Source organism: Eumetopias jubatus, unplaced genomic scaffold (genome assembly GCF_037043125.1).
Source record: "Eumetopias jubatus isolate StellerSeaLion01/CBP00866 unplaced genomic scaffold, mEumJub1_p1.0 scaffold_11, whole genome shotgun sequence".
Classification (NCBI taxonomy): Eukaryota; Metazoa; Chordata; class Mammalia; order Carnivora; family Otariidae; genus Eumetopias; species Eumetopias jubatus.
In genome coordinates, this window is record NW_028274817.1 from 29226607 (window position 1) to 29250110 (window position 23504).

A 23504-nucleotide genomic window follows, 5' to 3' on the forward strand; every position below is an offset into this window, starting at 1 on the left:
TGTTTTTATTCTGTTGATATGGCGTATTACGTTGATTTTCATATATTAAGATAACCTCACATTTCTTGCAAGTTCTACTTGGTAATAGTGTATAATTCTTTATGTTGCTAGATTCAGATTACTAGTATTTTATTGAAGATTCTTACATCTATTTCATAAGAGATATTAGTCTGTAGTCTTCTTTTCTTGTGATGTCTTTGGTTGAAATTTTTCACAGGTAAAATATATTCCCAACATTCCAAAAGGAGTCTTTTGTGCCGTTAGCCCTTCATTTGTTTCTAACTTTCCCCTGATTTGCCCTAATGCTTAATTGTTGTCAACCTGGTTTTATTCCCAATCAGAAGGTATTTCCATCTGGGTTAACAAGCTGGGGGTGGGTGCATAAGATGGCTTTGAAAATCAGACAGATGTATCCCAGAGCCCTTGTGTGAAAGAGGAAAAGATCTAGTGAATGAGGGTCTAGTATCTGGGCAGATGTTTGGTATTTTAAATCAAAACAAAAACACTAGAGAGAAATTTGGGTGTGAAAGATCTTTTATAACTCTTACCTTAATAATAGAAAGACTTAGGGTCTTCCCTCCCATTCCACAGCATTGCTGCTCTTGTACACTTTAAATGAGTGAATGGTATGGTATGTAAACCATATCTCAAAACCATTATATAAAAAAGATATGTGTTGATAATTTAAAAAATCAAAATTATACAGAAGTACATAAAGTAGGAAATTAAGGTTCCTTCCCCCTGCCCCCAATGCCATTCCCCAGAGGGAGCTGCCACTAATTATTTGGTGGATATCCTTCTTGATTTTTTCTATGAACATAAACTGTATGTGTATGTAATATAGGTATATATATATTATTTATTTATTTATTTGAGAGAGAGAGCACAAATGGGGGCGGGCAGAAGGAGAAGCAGACACCCCGCTGAGCAGGGAGCCGGATGCGGGACTCAATTTCAGGACCCGGGGATCATAACCCAAGTCGAAGGCAGACGTTTCACCCACTGAGCCACCCAGGTGCCCTTGGGTATATATATTAAATGAGAGCATACTATTCTTTATTTTTTCACTTCATATCTCATGGAAAACCTTCTCTGTCAGCACCTGTGCATCCTTGCCCCCTTTCTGAGGTGTCTGTGATATGTCATGCTGTGGATATACACGTGTCTTCAGTTCCTACAGCCCTTGGGCTGCTCTTACAAGACCTTTTCCTTCCTGTTCAGGGCCAGGAGCAGCATGGGCAGCAAAGCCCTGTCCCATGACAGCATCTTCATGTTGGATTCTGAGCCTGAAATATCAGTAAGTAGAATCTGCCCCTCTCCAGAGCCCCAGAGAGGCAGACCTCTACAGGTAAGAGTGAACTCACATCAGTGCCTAATTAGACTCCTCCTCTTTCATTCTTCCCCCCCACCCCCATCCCAATCTGCCAAAAAACAAGGAGGGGGGAATATGGCCTTGCTCCTCACCTGATTCTACCCCACAGGGCTATTGTAAAGAAGGGAGAGTGTAGAAATACACGATGCGCTGACCTAGTGCCCAGCACACAGTGTTGGCTAGCATTACCATATTCACTTGACACACCCCAAGAATGCGTTAAGTCTTAGGATGGTGACATTCCACTGTTGGTTAATGTGCAGGCATTCCAACCACCATGTTCTTTCGTTCTTCTACAGAGATCTCAAGTCTCCAGAACTCTGCCTAGATCTGGGACTAGTAACGTGCATGGAGCTGTTTCTGGACTTACGTTTGGAGCTGTGCCCCTTCATGTGCCCAGAAGTGGAATGTGGACTGGGGACTCCAAGATCACTGAGGTAATAGAGGGGAATTGGGCCAACTATGGCAGCTGAGTCAGACAGACAGACCTATGCTTGAATTCTCGCTCTGCTACTTACTGGCTCTGTGATCTTGGGCTGATTGCTTGACCTCTCTGAGCCTTCCTTTCCTCATCTACAGTGGGTATAATATTAATCTCTACCTCAAACAATTGCTTGTGAGGATAGAATACTCAGAGAGGTTAAAGAAATTGCTCAGTCTCACCCAGATAGTAAATGGTAGACCTGGAAACCTGACCCAGATGCACTGACCTCAAAACCCACGGTCTTTCCAACATCCCAGGCTTTAAGATATTCAATTTCTTTGTGCCTGCCTCAACAGGGAGAAGGGTATACCTTTAGTCTATGCACATGCATAGAGCAGTCTTTTACCTCCAGATAACCCTAACCATTGCTCAGTTAGACTCTTCTGGAGCTCTGATCTAGAAATGTTCCAGGGGCGAACTGGAAATATTGTCAGGGAGATCACCCTAAGCAGCTGCATTCCTCCTCTCAGCCTGTGGGCAGGATGATACCCAAGGATCCCTGGGTAACTGAGAAGGCCACACGAGGGGGAGACCCTTTTCCACTGAAGAGCTGATGATTTTGCATTTGGCAAAAGGTCACTGGGGCTTACTGGTGACACGTCTGTTTAAGACCCCATATCTCTCACTCTGGTTTCTGTACCGTGTGTGAAAGTTCTGCTGTCTACATTAACGGTCGAGGGCAGACAAGCAAACGCTGAGTTTGTCAGAAGTGGGGCTGATCTTATAGTTATAAAGCAGGCCCTAGGTCAGCGGACTCTTGCCCTCTTGCACCACAGCAGGAAAAGTCACTTCTAATCCTCAGTTTTGAACACCAACACGAGCTTTTGCTTGTCTCCACAGCGACACTCCCTTGCCACCCAGTGGCAAAAATCCAGATGTACATGACCAAGTGCTACAGGGTGATTTCTCACATGCAGAAAGGGGAAACCTGGGTGGGAGCGATGGGGTGTCTGGGTGATGGACATGGGGAGGGTATGTGCTATGGTGAGCACTGTGAATTGTGTAAGATTGATGAATCACAGACCTGTACTTCTGAAACAAATAATACATTATATGTTAATAAAAAATAAAACACTATTTAAAAAAAAGAAAGGAAGGAAGGGGAAACCTGGGTCCTGGAAGTCTCCCTCTCTCCCTCTTCTCTTAGTCCTAGCAACAGAGAGACTCTCAGAGCAGGCATGCCATTGCTCTAGAAGGATGATTTGGGGGGAGAGGGGGTTGAAAATTAAAAGTAAAGATTCTAGGGGCATTTCCTCTCGCAGTGAAAGGGGTGGATAGGGAAAACCACGACAGCCCAAAGACAAGTTTTCTTAAATGGCTGGTTTGGGCCCACTCCTCACATCTTTGGCCTGCTCCTCTGGTCCCTCTTCTGAGAAACAGGGCTGAAGACAGGGTGGGGTGTTAACCAAACCTGAGCCATCAACCATCAGATCGATCTTTGCATGGGAGACTTCCCTTAAGTGCCAGGGTCACAACCCTAAATGACAGGGTGGTTGATAGCAGCAAGTTGAGGGTCCTGACCGCCCCCCCCCCCCCCGGGCTACATAGATGCTGAGCAAGTAGGGAAATGGCCAATGGCTGGGTTCCTTGAAGGGGCAGGATCCGTAATGGATCATGTGACATTCAGAGCAACTGGGAGATTGTGGGAGAGGAAACTCCGGTGTATCGTTCTTTTAGAAATACCAAGACTGAACCAGTGTTTTATTCTCTGCCAGATTTTCACCTGCTGTCTTATCTGAAGTGTTAAGAATGTGGGTGCCCAGATTACTCTCCAAGACATTTCATGTCCTTTTTGTTTGAGGACAAATAGATAAGAGGTACTGGCAGATTGTGAACATCTTCTTGTGGAAACAAATTGAATTAGGTAATTTAAGAAACTGCAAAGGCTGCAAAGCAGTTTTCTTACTGCTCACAGACCTGACTCTTCTTTTTTTTTTTTTAAAGATTTTATTTATTTATTTGAGAGAGAGAGAATGAGAGATAGAAAACACGAGAGGGAAGAGGGTCAGAGGGAGGAGCAGACTCCCCGCTGAACAGGGAGCCCGATGCGGGACTCGATCCTGGGACTCCAGGATCATGACCTGAGCCGAAGGCAGTTGCTTAACCAACTGAGCCACCCAGGCGCCCCAGACCTGACTCTTCTTAAGGAAGGAGGCCCTTCTTAAGGAAGGAGGCCCTTCTTAAGGAAGGAGGCACACCCTCTTAAGGAAGGAGGCACACCCTCTCTTCTGGTTGTTGCCTTTAAACTCCCTGAACTTGAGTATGGGACATCCCCTCTTCCTGGCTCTTACAGTTAGGAGACAGGAGTGCACAGTGGTTAAGAACATGGGCTCTAAAGGCAAGCAGACCTTTCAAATGCTTGTTCGGCCACCATGAGAATGAGGGCCAGTCACGTCATCTCTCAGACCTGGTTTTCCCCATCGGGAAAGAGCAGGTGCTTCAAAGAATTGTTGCAAGTTTCGAGTGAAACGCATCTATGAAGAACACTCCCGGCCTGGCAGGGAGAAAGATCTCAAATCAATAACCTAACTACCTAACCCTTCATCTGAAGGAACTAGAAAGAGAAGAGCAAACTAAACCCAAAGCTAGCAAAAGGAAGGAAATAATGCAGATTAAAGCAGAGTAAAGCCCTCAGTAAAAGTTAGTTGTCATTATTGTTATTAGAATCGGGCTTGGGGCTGGTGAAGTTCCGAGACTTCTTCTCAAGAGCCTCCAATGGGGCCTGCTAGTAATAAGGGGGCACCTTAGACACTAGCCAGGAGTTCTCCAGGGGCAGAACCTTGGACAAATCCTCCTCGGGGCCCCTTGTCTTTGGTTTTGAGAGTTTGAAGGCCATCTGTCCTGAACAGGAGACAGAAGAAAGCATGTCAGCTCCAGGTCAGCAAAGATTTTGTCTTGTTCATTACCATAGGCCCAATGCTTAGAATGGGGTGTGGCACACTGTAGATGTTTAACCAGTATTTGTTAAAGATCAAATCAGAGATTCTGATCCGCATCCAAATGACCATGGCAGAGACCAGTTCCTCAGATTCAAGTGTGCCATGAGGTTCAAATTGGAATGAACTAAATTGTGTGCTGAAGCCCAGGGAAAACCCAAATGATCAATTTTATCTCCTTAGGAATTCTAGGAAAGCAGTTCTAATCAGGGCTAGTTCTGTAGATTTTCTAATAATTCCCGAAGATCAATCTTGACAGGATTAAGATAAACAACCTGTTGGTTGTTATCAGTCAAGATCTGATCCAGACAATTCCTGAAATGATAGGAGCAAGGATTATAGTTTGGATGCCAAGCCTAGACCTTAACCCCAAAATTCAACCTCCACAAGAACCAGACTTCCAAAGACAAGGCCAAAATCAAAACAAAGATCAGACTCAAAGAAGATTTATAGTTAGCATCAGTAGAGAGAGAACACCAGAATTCTGGTTTTGATCAAACAAGCAGTTCAAAGTTTCTGTCTTTGTCTTTGGCAAAAGTGTGCCACAACCCAGAGCGTGGCCCAAGGCTATTGGTCTTTGGTTTGCATAGGTACCAGAAGCGAAGACAGGGAGGAAGGAGATCTTTTCTTGGCTTGTTTTTTCATTTTGGGGTCTTAGTCTTTCAACCATGAAGCAAGAAGAGAACGCCAGTAATTTGGAGGAAAGCACACAAGTTTTAACTTTTTTCCTTCTACTCTCCTTCTTGGCAGCTCCCCTCACTGTGCCCACGCCACTCCAGCTACAGCCCCCCTCTTCTCCGGTCTGACACAATTTCTGCCGACTTTGAAGAAATCTCTGTTGACGAGGAGTCCCCACATAAGAAAACTTTACCACTCAAGGTCGTGACATTGAAGGTGAGTGTTAGCCCCATCCGAAGTGGTAAGTTTGGTTGGGGGACACAGGTCAGAGGCATAATCTCTTGCACTCTCCTTCTGCTGTAGCTTAACACTAGGGGGCCATTTGGGGAAGAAGCAGCCATTTTTGACTTTTGATTTGCATGGTGGTTTACATTTTCTGTCCAATTCTACAAACCAAATAATTAGCACTTTAGTTTATAAGCTATGGAAGACAGTATTTCAGAAAACAATAAGAGTTTGCAGATGTTTTCAGTTATTTGGGGAAGAAAACAATGGAGATTTTTATGGAAGTAAAGCCTCTATGTTTTCGAAAGCCAAAATCTCAAAGATTAGGGCACGTAGTATTGTTTGGTAGACACACACCCATACGAAAAATCATTTGACACATGAGAGGGCATGCATGTGCATTTCAGACATCTAGGTTTGTCAATCAAATAATATCCATCAACAAGTGAAAAATGAGTAGATTGTGCCCATATCAATACTTCCATTCTCAACCTAATGTGTGGTTAATTTAATTGGTTGTTGTTGAACTTGAAAGGACTTTTAAAGGTTTTATTTATCTATTTATCTATCTATGCATCTACTTATTTATGAGAGAGAGCAGAGGCGCAGAGGGGGAGGGAGCAGGACAAACAGACTCTATGCTGAGCCCAACCCGGGGCTCGATCCCACCCGAGCTGAAACCTGAAGTCAGATGCTCAACCAGCTGAGCCCCCCCCCCCAGGCACCCCAAACTTGAAAGGACTTTTAAAGTGAAGTAGAGTTTAGAACAATTAACCTTGGGAACTAAAAAGTAAACAGAAAGGTAATTGATAATGAAGATAATTGGCGAGTCAGCACAAAACTGTTTTGATGTTAAAAGATCCTATGGAGGGAAGCAGCCTTCAGTTAGATGAGTCAACAACAACAAAAAAAGCAATCAAGTTAGGACAAACTTAAAGCACAGGCAGGTGGTAGGTGGATATGGATGCTCACTGATTTATGGATTTAGACTATATGTATTTTCTGCAGAATACCACTAAATCAGACAAATTAGTCTGAATTGGTAGAAGGATTGAATTAGATAATATTTTTACTGTGATAAAATACACATGACAAAATTTATCATGTTACAGTGTACAATTCAGTGGCATTAAGTTCATTCACAATGCAATGCAACCATCACCACTATCTAGTTCCCGAATAGTTTTGGTTCCCGAACAGAAGCCCCACATTTATCAGGCAGTCACTCATCATTCCTCCCTCCTCTCAGCCCCTGGCAACCACCAATCTGCTCTCTGCCTCTGGATTTGCCCATTCTGGATACTTCATATAAACGTAATCATACAGCATATGGCCTTTTGCATATGGCTTCTTTCACTTAGTACAGTTTTTTTTGAGGTTCATCCATGTTGTAGTATTTCAATCCTTTTTGTGGCTGAATAATACTCCATTGTATGGATATACCGTATTTTGTTTAGCTATTCATCCACTGATGGACATTTGGGTCCTATCTACCTATTCGCTATTGTGCATAATGCTCCTCTGAACATTCATATACAGTTTTTGTTTGAACACTTGTTTTCAAGTCTTTTGCATGCATACCTAAGAGCAGAATTGCTGGAGCACATGGTAATTCTATATTTAACTTTTTGAGGAACCACCAAACTGTTTTCCCCAGCAGCTACCCCACTTTACATTCCCCCCTGCTTAGGTATAAGTGTTCTGATTATCTCCAAATGCTAGCCAACACTTGTTACTTTCCATATTTTTAAAAAAATAGTCATTCTAGTGGCTGGGAAGTGGTATCTCATTGTGGTCTTGGTTTGCATTTCCCTAGTGGCTAACGCTGTTAAGCATCTTTTCATATGCTTATTGGCCATTTGTTTATCTTTCTTTGGAGAAAGTTCTATTCAAGTACTTTGCCCATTTTTAATTGTGTTGTTTGTTTTTTTGTTGTTGAGTTATGAGTTCTTTATATATTCTGGATACTTGACCCTTTTCAGATATATGATTTGCAAATACTTCACCCATTCTGTGAGTTGCCTTTTAATTCTTTCAAAAGAATAACATTTAAAAAAATATTTTAATTTTGATGAAATCCAATTTATTGATATTTTTTCCTTTTGGTACTTGTACTTTTGGTGTCATATCAAAGAGACCATTGCCCACTCTAAGATCATGAAAATTTACCCCTATGTTTTCTTCTAAAAGTTTTAGCTCTTATGTTTAGGTCTTTGATCCATTTTGAGTTCTTTTTTATATATGCTGTGAGATAGGGTCTAACTTCACTCTCTTGCACGTGGCTATCCAGTTGTCCCAGCACCATTTGTTGAAAAGCCTATTGTTTCCTCCATTTAATGTTCTTGGCACGTTTGTTGCAAATCAGTTAACCACAGATGAATGGATTTATTTTTGGACTTTCAATTCTATTCCATTGATCTGTATGTCTCTGCTTATGTCAGTACCAACTCTCTTGATTACTGTAGCTTTGTAGTAAGTTTCAAAATCAGGAAGTGAGAATCCTCCTATTCTGTTCCTTTTTTTCTTTAAGATCGTTTAGGCTTTTTGGGGTCCCTTGCAATTCCATATCAGTTTTACAATAAGTTTTTCCATATCGTCTAAAGAGCACATTGGGAGCGGCGCCTGGGTGGCTCAGATGGTTAAGCGTCTGACTTCAGCTCAGGTCATGATCTCAGGGTCCTGGGATTGAGCCCCACGTTGGGTTCACTGCTCAGTGGGGAATCTGCTTCTCCCTCTGCCACTCCCCCAGCTCATGCACACTCTCTCTCTCTCAAATAAGTAAAATCTTTAAAAAAATTTTTTTAAAAAAAGCACATTGGGATTTTGATAAGGATTGCATTGAATTTTTAGATCACTTTGGGCAGTATCACCATCTTAACATTAAGTCTTCCAATTCCATGAACACAGGATGTCTTCATTTATTTAGGTCTTTAATTTCTTTTTTCTTTTTTTTTTTTTAGGTCTTTAATTTCTTTCAGTGATGTTTTGTAGTTTCTAGTGTACAAGTCTCACACCGCTTTGGTTAAACTTATTTCTAAGTATTTTATTCTTTTTGATGTCATTGTGAATGGAAGCGTTTTCCTAATTACCTTTTTAGATTGCTCATGCCCAGTGTATAGAAGTTTAACTGATTTTTGTTTGTTGATCCTGTATCTTTCAATTTTGATTAATTCATTTATTAGCTCTCCTAGATTTATAGGGATTCTTTAGAATTTCATTTTTGTTAATCTTTTAATTTCTTTTCTTCATATTATGTCTTTTTTATTGACCTCTCTGTATAAATTCACTTGATATTTTCTTTTGCTTTTATGAGAATGCAAAATCTATCTGGGAATTTTTTCCCCCAACCATTGTAATTTTCAGTTTTAGGAATTTCTATTTGGTTCCTTTTTTATAGTTTCCATTGCTCTTTGAAATTCCCCACCTGACTATCCAGTATAATTATATTGACTACAACTATATACACATACACACACACACACACACACATATATATATAGTTTTCTATATATGAGATCATGTCATTTATATATAGAGATAGTTTTACTTCTTCCTTTCCAATTTGCATGCTTTTTGTTTCTTTTCCTTGCCTAATTGGCTAGAACTTCCAGTAGAATGTTGAATAAAAGTGCTAAGAGTGAACATCCTTGTCTTATTCTTGATTGTAGGGGGAAAGATTTCAGTCTTTCACCATTGCATATGATGTTAGCTATGGATTTTTCACATATGCTTTCTATCCCTAGTTTGTTAGGTGTTTTTAGCATGAAAAGGTATTGGATTTTGTCATATGCTTTTCTGCATCAATTGGGATGATCATGTTATTTTTGTCCTTCATTTTATTAATATGGTATATTATATTGAGTGATTTTCATATGCAAACCTCCTTGCAATCCTGGGGTAAAACCAAAGTCGTCATGCTATACAACTGCCTTAATATGCTGTTGGATTTGGTTTGCTAGCATTTTTGCATGTGTTTTTATGAGGGATATGGGTCTATGGTGTCCTTTTCTCATGATACCTTTATCTGGCTTTGGAATCGTGGCAATGCTGGCCTCGCAAAATCAGGGTGTTCTCTCTTCCATTGTTTTTGAAATATTTCTTAAGGATTGGTGTGGATTATTCCTTAAAAGTTTGGTAGAATTCATCAGTGAGGCCATCTGGTCCTGGTCTTTTTTGTTGTTTTTGTTGGGAAGTTTTGATTACTGATTCAATTTCTTTACTTGTTATAGGTGAATTCAGATTTTCTATTTCTTCTTGGGTCAATTTTGATAATTTGGGTGTGTCTAGGAATGTATCCCTTTCCTCTAGGCTATCTAATTTGTTGATATACAAATGTATAGTATTGTCTTATAATTCTTTTTATTTAAGGTCAGTAGTGATTGTCCCCTTTCACTTCTGATTTTAGTAATTTGTGTCTTCTCTCTTTTTGCCTTAGTAAATCTGGCTAAAGATTGGTCAATTTTGTTTTACTTTTCAAGGATTCCACTTTGGTTTTATTGATTTTCTCTGTTGTTTCTCTATTCCATATTTTGTTATCTCTGCCTTAATCTTTATTATTTCCTTCCTTTTGCTAGCTTTGGGCTTAGTCTTCTCCCTCTGGTTCCTTACAGTGGAGAGTTAGGTTATTAATTTGTGATCTTTCTTCTTTGTTAACATAGGCAATGTATATCTATACATTTCCAAGGACTGCTTTTACTGTATCACATACATTTTGTTGTGTTTCAGTTTTTATTCATGTCAAAGTATTTTCTAACTTTCCTTTTGATTTCTTCTTTGATCCATTGTTTGCTTACAGCTGTGTTGTTTAATTTCCACCTATTTGTGAATTTTCCAGCTTTCCTTCTGTTATTGATTGCTGGTTTCAATCCATTGTAGTTAGAGAAGATGCTTTGTATGATTTCCATCTTTTAAAATTTATTAAGACTTATTTTGTGGCCTCACATATGGTCGATCCAGAAGAATGTTCTATGTGTACTTCAGAAGAATATGTGTTATGCTCTTGCTGTACAGAATGTTCTCTCTCTATATATACACCTGTTAGGTTTACTTGGTTTATAGATTGTTTCAAGTCCTCTATTTCCTTATTGATCTTCTGTCTAGTTGTTTATTTACTTTGCAAATGGGATATTGAAGTCTGTAACTACTATTGTAGGACTATTTCTCTTTTCAATTCTGTCCATTTTTCTTCATGTATTTGGAGGGGACTGTTTGGGGTGTATATGCTTATGATTGTTCTTTCTTTCTGATAGATTGACCCTTTTATCAGTGTATTAGGTCAATATTGATCTTCTATAACAATTTTGAGCTAAGGTCTATTTTATCTGATATTGGTGTAGCCACCTGGCTCTTTTGGTTGCTATTTGCTTTGAATATCTTTTATCATCCTTTCGCTTTTGACTTATTTGTGTCTTTGGATTTAAAGGGAGTCTTTTGTATACAGCATATAAAGAGATCATATTTCTTAAATCCATCTTGCCAATTTTTACCTTTTGATTCGAGAATTTAATTTATTTACACTCATAGTTTACATTCATAGTAATCGCTAATAAGGAAGCACTTACTGCTGCCATTTTGCTCTTTTTTCCCTGCCTATCTTATATCTTTTTTTTCCCCTCAGTTCCTCCACTGCCACCTTCTTTTGGATTTAATTGTTTTGTCTTAGTGTACCCATTTCTTTTTTTTTTTTTTTTAAAGATTTTACTTATTTATTTGAGAGAGAGGCAAAGAGAGCACAAGCAGGGGGAGGGGCAGAGGGCGAGGGAGAAGCAGGCTCCCCACTGAGCAGGGAGCCCGATGCGGGGCTCGATCCCAGGACCCTGAGATCATGACCTGAGCGGAAGGCAGATGCTTAACCGACTGAACTACCCAGGCGCCCCAGTGTACCCATTTTCATTCCCTTCTTATTTCCTTCTCTCTATATTTTTAAATTCTTTTCTTGGTATTTATCTTGGGGGTACAATTTTAAAAATTAGGTAACATTTGAAGACATAGGGTTTTTTTCTTTCTGTTAATTTGAGTAGGCTAACTATGTATTTTATAGGTCAATAAATAGAACTAAATTATTTATAGTCAACATTTCCAAGCATCAGTCTAAACATTTGCCCTGCTTGAATGTAACAAACTTTCTATTAGTAAGTTCAAGTACTCGTCAGGTTGCTTGCAATAGGTTAAATGTTGGGCTGCCAGGCAGAAAGTCTCATCTTGGGCGGTGTGGTCAAACCCCTCCCACCCCCAGGCGTGAGCGTTTCTTAGCTGTTTCTGCCACGCTTCCTGGTTCATTAGTTCACGGTGGTGAGCACGCGGAGGGCAGCAACTGCAGCAACGGCGGCATCCCGAGAAGCAGCTGTAATCCCCATCCCAACCAGATGTGCCGGCCTGGATGCTATTCTAAGCTTCCCATAAATTATGACCCCCGAGTAGTTCAACCCCAGAGGCTTTCCCACAAAGCCAGCTCCAACTGCCTTCTCGCTGAGGATCAACTAGGGAGCTAGGCGGAAAACCACATCATCCAAGGAGGGAAGTCAGACTGAAAGATAGCTGAGTCTCTGGGTGGGGGCGGGGGGTGTCTTGCCAAGCGGGCTGTTTTATTTTCCTCTCTAAGCTGCTGCCCCCTGCTGGTGGCAGAAGGAAACACGTTCTCTTTCAAGGACCCCAAGACCCGTAATAATTAAAATGGCAAAAAGTAGCGATAAAGGGAGAATTTTTTTTTGAAGATTTTATTTATGTATTTGACAGAGAGAGGCACAGCGAGAGAGGGAACACAAGCAGAGGGAGTGGGAGAGGGAGAGGGAGGCCTCCCGCCGAGCAGGGAGCCTGATGGGGGGCTCGATGCGGGGCTCGATGCGGGGCTCGATGCGGGGCTCGATGCGGGGCTCGATGCGGGGCTCGATCCCAGGACTCTAGGATCATGACCTGAACCAAAGGCAGACGCTTAACGACTGAGCCACCCAGGCGCCCCGAGAGAGAATTTTAAAAGGACACAGAAGACCTTTTACCCTAGGCTAGCTTTTTTCTTCAAACTCCTGGGGGCAGGATTGGAAGGATTGCCGGAAGCCTTGCTGTCTCCGCCTATTCCTTCCACATTTCCCTGAGTTGAGTTGCTTTTCCCGTTTGAGTTTTGGTTTAGCAAAACTTGCTGTTTCTTCCCTGAGTGATCTTCGTCTGGGGGCCTCCCAGCCCTCTGTCCCAGTTCAGGGGCTTCGGTTCTTTGAGTACAGGCCAGAGTGGCAATGAAGATGAACAGGTATCTCTGCAGAGCCTTTGTGGCGTGAGCCACTGTGACTCTCCGCTCGACCTCAGCTCTAACCGCAACAGAGAGACGCAAGCCCAGGGCTCCCTCAGCAGGCAGTCTGCTTTAGCAGGGCCTGACTCACCCACCCCACGGCCCATCTTTAGCCCCCACCCTTGGACCAGAGGATCTTCCTACTTAGCACTGCCCTGACTGACCCTCCCACTTTCCCAACCCGGCCCATCTTCATCTGTATTCCCTTATGAGTCGGTAGGATATTTTTCTTCAATATTGCTCTTCACGGGGAAAAAGAATTGTGTGGAAAAGAAGCCATGCGTATGCAGCCCAGTCGGTTTTCACTCTTGAGAAAGTGGTGTATCGGCTACTTAGGTGCTTAAAATTTGAGCTGATGAAACACCTGGGCTTTTGTCCCACTGCAGGATAAATGTCGCTATTGAACATGGTGGGGGTTAAGCGGTTGCCAGTTGTTCCATCATATTGGCTCCTGAAGAGCTCACGTAGACGGCTGCAAGGCTGCCTCCTTGCCATGTCTCTCTTGCTTTACTCCTGATGGCCTACTCCATAATTCACCATTATTATTTACAAATCGGTCTCTGAAGCCCCGCGATATTATTTTTAGTTCTCCGATACTGCAAAGGGAGAGCATAATGCCCCCGTCGCCACTGTTGCATAGAAATTTGTAGCTTACAAAGTGATTTTGCATGTAGAGGTGCATTTGATTGTCTCAGGAACTCTGTACGATAGATGGGGAAGATAGCATTATTCCTGTTTTAGGTGGAAAAGAAACCAAACAAACAGGTTCAGAGAGCTGAAATGACTTGGCCAAGGCTACAGAGCCAACCGGAGACAGAGCTGGGATTCAAACCCAGGAGTCCTGCTTAAAGTCACAGGGCTTTTCACCAAACCATGTGGACTCCAGCAGCTCTTTCAATTTGTACAACCAACACCCATGACAGCAACAGCTGCTCACACTTCCTGAGACTTTCTTCTGTGAATGGCACTTCCCCTGGATTGCTGAATTCCACCCTTACAACAGCACACCGAATTGTATATTACTATTATCCCTTTTAGAGACAATGTTTTAGAGACACAGAGATATGTTTTAGAGACATAGAAACTGAGGCTCAAAGAGGTCAGGTAACTTGTCCCAGGTCAAACGGCTAATAAATGGCATGACTAGGACCTCAAATTCGGGCCTATTCAATTCCAAAGTTCATGTCCTTCCTTCTCCATACTAGTTAAGAACTTGAAGAGATGGCCAGAGGAAGGGGGGCGGGCTGCAGGGAATATGTGAAAGTCCACCTCCCAGAACTTTCTAATTGGCAAAATGGTGGCCACAACAGCTCTTATGAAACGGAGATTCCGAGTGAAGCAGCAGTTGTACGGGAATTCTCAGGAATGGGCACAGAAGCCCAATGACACACCCAGGAAATGAAAATCCTAATGGCCAATATCGGGTCTCCTACCCTGTGTGCGTACGTCTTGGTAGAGAAGCGTCCGCTGAGGAACACTGTTCCCATCAAGAGCTGCTCCTCCTTCTGGAGAGCTTTCTATGGGACAGCTTTTGGGGCCCAATGCGTGATGAAACCTGGGCTGAAATAGCCACCAGGTCATGCCCTTATTTAAGACATAACAGTGGGGGTTCTCCTTTGTTCCAAGAATCACCGAAAGTGCTCTCTAGCCTCCCTCAAGTGTTTCTTATCAAGACTTAAAAGAAAAGGGAGAGACCCTAGCATCATACAACAAAGAAACCATCAAAAAGATGACCAAAAGGGTGGATTATTGACTGAACTATTTTGCACTGGGTCTAGAAACTTGACAGAAGGGAAAGAGGGGAGCTAAAATGCGTTTTAATTTTCCAAAGAGCAGCCCTTATCTGAACTAACACAAAAGGGGTATCCAGCACCACTACCAACCAGTGCTGAAGGATCCCTTCCTCTGGCCAGGTTCCTTCCCCAGGAAGATTCTGGGTTAGTAGGTGCCAGGCCTGGCACCTCTCCCGGATGTTGAGGCAAAAGGAGCTCATTTAACTCTAGCTGTTAATCAAAAGCTGTCTGTGCTAACTCCCCTCTAAAACACAAGAGAACGAATGAAAACATCTTGTCCTTCCTTAATATGCACACTGGGTAGAGAGAGGTGTGTTGGCTCTCAGAGTGCAGGAAGGGAGGGAAGGGGTTGCATGAGGGGAAGGAAAAGTAGAGAAAGGAGCCCCATTTCCTTCACTTGATTTTCTTTCAGAAACCTGCCAGGAAGGGATTAGGCTTGCTTTTCCTAGGTAGCTCATAAAATCCTCTGGTTGGCTCCTGCGGTAACTTTTCTAGGTTTCTCTTAACCAATATGGCTGAAAGAAAAGGTAGGGCCTAAAGATGGGGCCCCACCTCCCAGAGGGAATCCAGATATTACTGGTTCCTGCTCTGAGGCAACCGGTGGGGTTATTTCGGGTTTTGCTGTGCTTCTGCTTGAAAATGAGAGCCTTTCTTGTCACACCAGAGAGTTAGGAGTGATTCACAACCAGGAAGACTCACTTGGAGAGCCTGTTGAGCCTATCGTCAGGCCCCTCCCCCGATAGTCTTATTCATCAGGTCTTGGTGTGTCCTTTAAAATATATTTTTTTTCAACACTCCAGGTGATTCGGAGGCGTGGGGGAATCCCAGACCATACTTTCAGAAACACTGCCCAGAGTTCCAGAGGGTTTATTTGAATCATTTATTTAATGAACTGTTTATTTAATTCACTTCTGAGTTTAAGGGAAATTATAAAATATACACACACTCTATACCCGTACGACATACTCTAACCTCAACAACAGAGATCCCCTTAGGGCTGTTTCGTGTGGCGATAATGCTTGATGGCTTTGCTCTCTTATTTTTAGCCCCCTTTCAAAGATAGCTGTGGGTCTGTGTTGAGATCTAATGCCCAGAGATTCCTTACCGAGAGTCCATCAAGCACGGGGAGACTAGTGGCTATTGTTAAGTTTGATGGACTCTTGGCTTAGGCTGTGGCTGGGAGCAGCTAAGCTCTCTCCTGCCCACACTCAGTCTGCCATTTGCCAGAATTTTGCTGAGCCTGATTTCTTTGTTTTGCTATAGAGTGAATTTCACCGAACAGCACTTTTGCCTATAGCGTTTACACTACAAGGTTTAGGATGCCAATCAAAGTGAAAAAAAATTTTTAAATTCATTGTGCCTTTGCTTGTTGTCTAGGCATCACAAGTTTGTTTTCGTAGAAAGCCAGTTGCATGGGGCCCCTTTAGGGTTTCTGGATCGCCTCCTTGACTCTTTCCGTTTACCTTTTGGTGGAGCTAGTGAGGTTTCAGAAAGAGTAACTAAGATGATACAGAGAACCGAGGAGCTTTCGCTGGCAATTTCTCAGAAAGGCAACATCTGGTGGAAACTTTTAACATAATCAATTCACCGGTTCTGCAAACATTTATTGAGCAACCACTATGTACCAGCTCGGTTCTAGGTGTTAGGGATGCTCTAGTAAATAAAACAAATGAAAACACTTCTTCATGGAGTTTATAGTTGCCATGGGGGATATGGACAATAAGCAAGATCAATAAGCAAAATACACAAGATATTAGTGGTAAAAAGTGCCAAGGAGAAAGAAAACAACACACGGAAGGGGATGATGATGTGCCCGGGTGGAGGGATGAAATTGTGACTGGGTCAGCCAGGGAAGGTGTCAGCGAGAAGGGGGCTTGTGTATGGAGACCTGAAGGAAGTGAGAGAGGCAGTCAGATGAACATGGGGGAAAAGCATGCCCGGCGGAAGGAACAGCAAGTGCAGATGCTCCAAGGGAAGGGCACGCATGCAATGTTTGAGGTACAGCAAACCAGCAGTGTGCCTGGAGCAGAAAGTGATAGGAGCCAGTCACAGAGGCGACGCAGGGAGACAGATCATGTGAGGTTGGCGGGAGTATAGATGTTGTCACCTAGTCCCCAGATACCAGAACCGTAAGACCGCCCTGCAGCCTGAGCACGTTTCAGAAGAACAAAACAAGAGACCTTACTCTGTACACTGAGTATTAAATGAACCATTCCTACAGATAACCCAAGCAAATATACAGTGCCCGGAAGAGGTGTTCTATAAATTCACGGATGAGAGTTGCATCAAGAAGTTAGAACTTCTGGGGGCCACTCCTAATTTTGCATGACTGACCCCACCAAAGATAACTAGCCTTCCTTCCCCTTTTTCCTAGAATCACAGACAGAACAGTCACCTGGATCTCTCATTGGCCTGACGCATTAGCACCAGGCATTGGAATCACAGATACCTGGTGCTGTGGAAAGCTAGTTTGGAAAGAGCTAGTGAGTGAACAGAGAGGGAGATTGTGTCCACCTGCTAAACTGTATCCTTCGCCATTGGTGTCCAGGAGAGAGGTGGCTCATCACCTGGCCTTCAGAGGGGCTCTCCTGACACAAATATTGGGAGCTTCTCAGGAAAGGGGGGTGCTCTGGCGTGTGTCTTTGAGGTGTAGAGAATGCTATGTTAAGATGCCCAGAGGAAACCAGTTTGAAGCTCCCACAGAGGAACTGAACTGGGAGCCCCAGGACCAGATAGTTTGGAGAGGTGAAGGCCAGCCATAATGAGGACAAGGTGACAGGCTCCATCCCCACCTCCTTGGGGGTGGGGGCACCCAGTTCCCCAGGGTCCTCCCATCAGCTTGGTGTCCTTGAACAGTAAATGGAAATAAAGTTAGTGTGCCGTTTATGCAAACGCAGCTTTTTTTTTTTTTTTTAAATTCAATTAGCCAACATATGGTACATCATTAGTTGCAGGTGTAGAGTTCAATATCACACCCAGGGCTCGTCACATGCAAATGCAGCTTACAGACAAGCCCTCTTCCAGCCTGATTTTCTCCCCTCCACCCGGCCCTCCTGTGGAGAAACCCCACAGCCCTGACGGGCTTTTCTGACCGAGACTGTGCCTCTCACCCCAGTGGACCCCTCCTGTTAATTAAAAGGGGGTAAGGGACAAGAGAAAATGCAAATCCTCTGTCCTTGTAAACTCCATTAAATGGTTGGGTTCCTGTCCTGAGGGCAAAGGGGAGCCCCTGAATCTTTTCTAAGCAGGGGAGCAACCTGGATTTCCTCTTTCTCATTTTCACCTGCAAGGAACCCAGCGGAAGTGTGCACCTTGCCTCTAAGGAGCCTATTGACCAGAAGGGTCAATATTGCTGGAGGACAAGGGACAGGAGTTCATGAAGGATCTCTTCTTCATTTAATTTTTTAAAACATTCTTATTTGTTCATTTGCCAGAGAGCGAGAGAGCACAAACAGGGAGAGCGGCAGGCAGAGGGAGAAGCAGACTCCCCGCTGAGCGAGGAGCCCGATGCGGGGCTCGATCCCAGGACCCCGGGATCATGACCTGAGCCGAAGGCAGATGCTTAACCGACTGAGCCACCCAGGCGTCCCAAGGGTTGCTTTTTTAGGAGTGCTTCAGCCAGAGAAGCTTCCAGCTTTTAGGACCAGTGACAGCATAAGGGGTTGACCCATTCCTTTTCTCCCCCTCTCTCCAGAGCTCCTTTGAGCCCTCACCTGGACCCATCCACTCACAGTCCTTGACCCCTTTTGCCATGATTGCCTCTCCCGGCAGCACTCAGCTGCCCATGAGTTTCAACACCCCAGCCACTACTAAGGACTGTTTGGATTCCTCAGCTGCTCGACACAAGATGGCTTTAAACCCCCAGAAACAAAAGAAGAAAAAGAACCCTCAAACCACTGTAAGTCCTTCAAGAGGCCTGGGAATAAACTCCCATGTAATAAGAGATGAGTTCCAACCTTCACAAACTGCTCCTAGGGGAGTGGTATGGTTTGAGGGATCTATGCCCTAAGTAAGGATGGTAAAGTCAAGGGCACTGTCCCAAGCTTGACACCAACCACCACCACCACCACCCCCCCCAGAGAGGTGAGCAAACTTGCATCTAGTGGGTGGGATATCCTATCCACCTGGAATTTACACAAAAGGGACTGAAGAGAGCAGAAACAGTGACCTAAACCCCAGGAACTGCTTCTTGGCTTGGCATCTGGGAATTCACTCAGCACTCTTTGTAGAGCACATTCAACTGTGGCCCAGATCAGGTTTCTTTTAATTATTAATGAGGTAAGACCCGTGAGCTACAAATTGTAGCACTGTTCACCTCCTTTGGAGGCCAGGCTTCCAGCAACTCCAAGCGTTCAGAACTCAGCTATTAATACCCCCAGAGATCTCTCAGTGTCTCATAGATATCCCAAAGTTGTGTCATGTGATTTTCTAGCAGACAGAGCTACATTGAGGCAGGCCAGTCATGTTAAAAACATGGCCACCAGACTGGGAGATCTGGCAACAAAGAGACGTGACCATTGATAGCAGAGAAAGATGGCAGAAATGATCTGAGACCATTTAGTAGAGGGATCCAGAACCTTGCCCACCTCAGTAAATCCCTCAGGGCCACACCCTATCACGGTCCAGTGTAATAGATCGTGTTTATTATTTTTCCAAGCCATCAAGAAAAGTTTACCTGTGTTTCCTGATATCCGCTTAAGAAGATAGGGAAGTAATGCCTTTGGGAAAGATTTTTACTAAAAAGTAAAAGACGTTGGTGTTTAATTTTGATTTACTAAAAGATGTTGGTGTTTAAAAAGATGTGTCAGTTAGCTGGAAGATCTCACTTTGGTCAAACACCCAATCCCTCAGTGCCTCTGGGCTATAAGTAAGGGTTGTAGTCAGAACTGGAAGACACTAAAAGATTTTATTACATGGGAGTTTATTCCCAGGCCTCTTGAAGGACTTACAACCATTTTATAGGGAAGGACATTAAAGTACAAATAGTTGCCTAAGGTCACACACCCTGATGGTAGCAGAGCTGGGGCCAGAACCCAGTCTTGACTTCCAACCCCCCACTCTTTTCACCCCACCATGTTGCATCGAGCTCAGACACCTCAGTTTAGCTTTGAAAAGACAACAAGGGGCGCCTTGGTGCCTCAGTCGGTTAGGCGTCCGACTCTTAATTTTGGCTCACGTTCAGATCTCAGTGTCGTGAAATCGAGCCTCGCATCGGGCTCTGCACTCAGCAGGACGTTTGCTTGGGGTTCTCTCCCTCTCCCCTTGTTCCTCCCCTACTCTGTGCTTTCTTTCTCTCTCTCTAAAAAAAACAAAAAAGAAAGAACAAAATACGAGTTGAAAAGAACAGTCAGCAGGACAGCACGTCCAGGAGGGGGCCCTCTGGTGGCCCTGAGAGGATCGCCTTGGTCCGTTGTCAAGCAGAAGGTGACCCGTTAGTATGCACTAAACCTTATATATGCAATCACCTGGACGCCTCACCACAAACCTGGGAGATGGGGAATGTTGGCTAAGGGAAAAGTAGTATGAGCCTCTGACTCTCTTCCTTCTGCATAGCCTAATTAAGAAAAGGCCTGGGCAGGGCGCCTGGGTGGCTCAGTCGGCAAAGCGTCTGCCTTCGGCTCAGGTCATGATCTCAGGGTCCTGGGATCGAGCCCCACATCGGACTCCCTGCTCCGCAGGTAACCTGCTTCTCCCTCTCCCTCTGCCCCTCCCCTGGCTCATGCTATCTCTCTGTAGCTCTCTGTCTCAAATGAATAAATAACAATCTTAAAAAAGAAGAAGAAGAAGAAGAAGAAGAGGCCTGGGCATCACTCTCTCAGAAGGTCAGGACATTTTCTTCCATGTGACTCTCTCCGACACATGGGTGAATATGAAAGGGTCCAGGACCATGTCTGACACAAAGGCTGCTGGCACTTGCTCCTTGCTTTGGAGTTTCTTAGGTCCCCCCTCACCCCTGATTTAGAGGTGTGGGCCTAGAGATGTAGAGATCGATGTGGGCATAGAGATGTAGAGAACAACCCGGTCAAGCTCACACGGTGAGTAAATGCTGGAGCAGATTTGAACCCAGGCCGGTCTCACCTCATTCACTCAAAAATAAATTCCTTTGTGCTGAATGTGTTTGCACGGGCACATTGAGTGGGAGCGGAATGAGTAGGACATTTGTCTTCAGACGCGTGTCACAGAGGCTCACACAGAGCAGCTTCCCGCCGCTGTTCGGTGCAGTGTCCCTCAAACGTTTCCAAAGCTGCCCCGTAATCATCCGTATACCTTGTTTATAGTAAACCAACTTCAACCCTTTCAGCGTAAAGGCTGAACCCTTCATCATCTTCTCTCTTCTTGCCCAGCAAAACCCCAATCTTCTTTCTTCTCTGGAGCCGGAAAGACCTAATTCATGCTTCCACTGAATTCCCTGAAAAGAAGCCGAATGGGATTTGAGTTTGGCTCCCAGATCTGGCAAAACAAATTTGGGAGTTCCAAATAGGATTGCCGTCAGGCCCCACAGGCCCACTTTCAGACTGACGGCCTTGTAGTGTGGTTCTGCGGTTTTCGGGGAGTTGCAGCAAACCAGCCAGAGATCAGAAGCTTCCAATCTAGGTGAATCACTCCCAACAGGTAAAATAATGATCACTTCCAGTGAGTAAAATGATCAGCAAGGGGATGAATGCCATTGGAAATCATTTCTGTGGTTAATGATATTGTTATGTTCCCAGCAGAGCCCTTTGGAGATCGAGGACTTTTTTTTTTTTTTTCCTGATGTCATCTCCTTTGGCAACCACTCAGGGGTGGGTGGGAAACACTTTCCTTCTGAAGCTCTTTTTTCCGTCTTTCAGGGGAAAGCAAAGCAAGAGGAGCCCACCCTTCTAGTGGTTTCTGGAGAAGAGAAGAGTACAACCATACCAAAAGAAGCTGACAAAAAGATGCTGAAAAAAGACAGCGCAGGTTGGCACATCCCCACCCTCATTCAGAAACGTGTATGATGGGCTTAATCGCTGTGTGAGAGGAGCTATAGAATATGATTTACCTAGGCTGCTGCCTGTCCCTGGTACCCTCTGAGAGCTTTCAGTTTAAGATGTGTATCAAAGGGGTCCAGCTTCCTCCATCTAAACTGCCCGACTCATACCATTGCCCCGTGTGTGGGATCAAGGTAAAAGATTATGCCTGGATCGCTATTTTGTCGAAATGAATTTCCAACCAGAGAGGTGTGTAGCTCTTGCTTGTTTGTAAGCTTGTCTAATCCTCTCTAAGGCTAAGGTGTATCTGAGGGTGGCCAATGAGTCCCCCTTCAGTGTCCCCTGAATACCAGAACCAGACAATAATAACAGAATTAGCTCAAAACTAGTTTTTTAAGGTCGCTCTTCTCTTCCAGTAGAGAGAAAAAGGTCTTGTGATAACAGTGAGACCAGTTCCCATATCCATAGGCGAAGTGGGCTCAGGCAGCTGTGGACACATGTCCTTGGCAACCAACACCTACCAAATCCCCCAAACCACAAATACCACTGGGATGAAAATCTGGGCGTGTGTATGTGTGTGTGTGTGTGTGTGCATGGAGATGTTGGTTCCAGCTGATGGCCACCTAATTTCAAGCAATACTTGATAAAACAAAATTCCTGTTCCACAGTTAAGTTGAGCAGTTATTTCATATTTTTTTGCCACAAAGGATTTCACATGTGGGTTCAAAAAAAGGATATCCCTAAACACATTTTTCCATGGAAACTCACAAAACCACAAAACTGTCCCGAAACATACACGCACACAGAAGAAAACAAAATGAAATTTAAATTTACTTTCTTTTTAAACGTTTCCTCTTATTGTTTTTAATAGTTGTCCCTTTTACACACAGAGGATAGAAGAGATCCGGTGTCCGTGGGGGCAGATACTTGGGTTTTCCATAAATGGGAGTGGTTTGGAGTGCAGCCAGCTACGCCCAGTGCCCTACCGCTGGATAGGAAACCACTAGATGGAGGTCGGGGATGCACTGAATGATGAGGCAGAGGAGGCAGCGATCCTTCCCGGGGATGGGGGGGTGGGGAGGGTAGGGGGGGTGTGATCAAACTGAGTCCCTCAGCAAAAGTACTAGAGAGGAGAGGGGCACTCTGTGTCACCGCTGCCTTGCATTTGACCTGAAGGCTGTATGGACTGATGTCATTGTTAAGGCTTTCCAAGAATTGCTTTGCCTGTATATTACATCAGATTCATTTAAGACAAGAGAGTAAAAAGCAAAAGAAAAGGGGGTCACAATCTTACCTCCCAGATAACCTCCCCCCCCGTTGACACCTTTCTAAAAAGTAAAGCAATGCCCGCACACGATGTGAAAATTAAATAGAATCAAGTAAAAAATATAAATATTAATTAGAAAGTAAAATTCCCCTCTGTCCGGCCCCAGTCAGTTTCCTAAAGGGTGATATTGTTACAGGTTAAAAAATGGCCTTTTTTTTTAAAGCTTTTTATTTATTTATTTGACACAGAGACACAGCGAGAGAGGGAACACAAGCAGGGGGAGTGGGAGAGGGAGAAGCAGGCTTCCCGCCGAGCAGGGAGCCGATGCGGGGCTCGATCCCAAGACCCTGGGATCATGACCTGAGCCGAAGGCAGACACTTAACGACTGAGCCACCCAGGCGCCCCCCAAAACGGCCTTTTAACATGTCTCCCGCCTAACGGTGGACCAGACTATCGATTTGCTGTCGATGAGCCGACCTTGTAATCGGTTCGTAAAATTGGGATTTCACTTGGATT

The 23504-nt window shown here is 43.9% G+C and overlaps 1 protein-coding gene across 1 annotated transcript in view; it reads left to right on the top strand.

The window, feature by feature from the left end:
- KIAA1210 (KIAA1210 ortholog) overlaps positions 1-23504 on the top strand; it is a 44036-nt gene that overhangs the window by 10276 nt on the left and 10256 nt on the right. Inside the window, exons 3-8 of the mRNA XM_088028533.1 lie at positions 1222-1348; positions 1672-1809; positions 5543-5686; positions 7575-7577; positions 18465-18668; positions 21601-21707. Coding sequence (XP_087884659.1) covers positions 1222-1348; positions 1672-1809; positions 5543-5686; positions 7575-7577; positions 18465-18668; positions 21601-21707 — 723 coding nt within the window. The remainder of the gene's footprint in view (positions 1-1221; positions 1349-1671; positions 1810-5542; positions 5687-7574; positions 7578-18464; positions 18669-21600; positions 21708-23504) is intronic.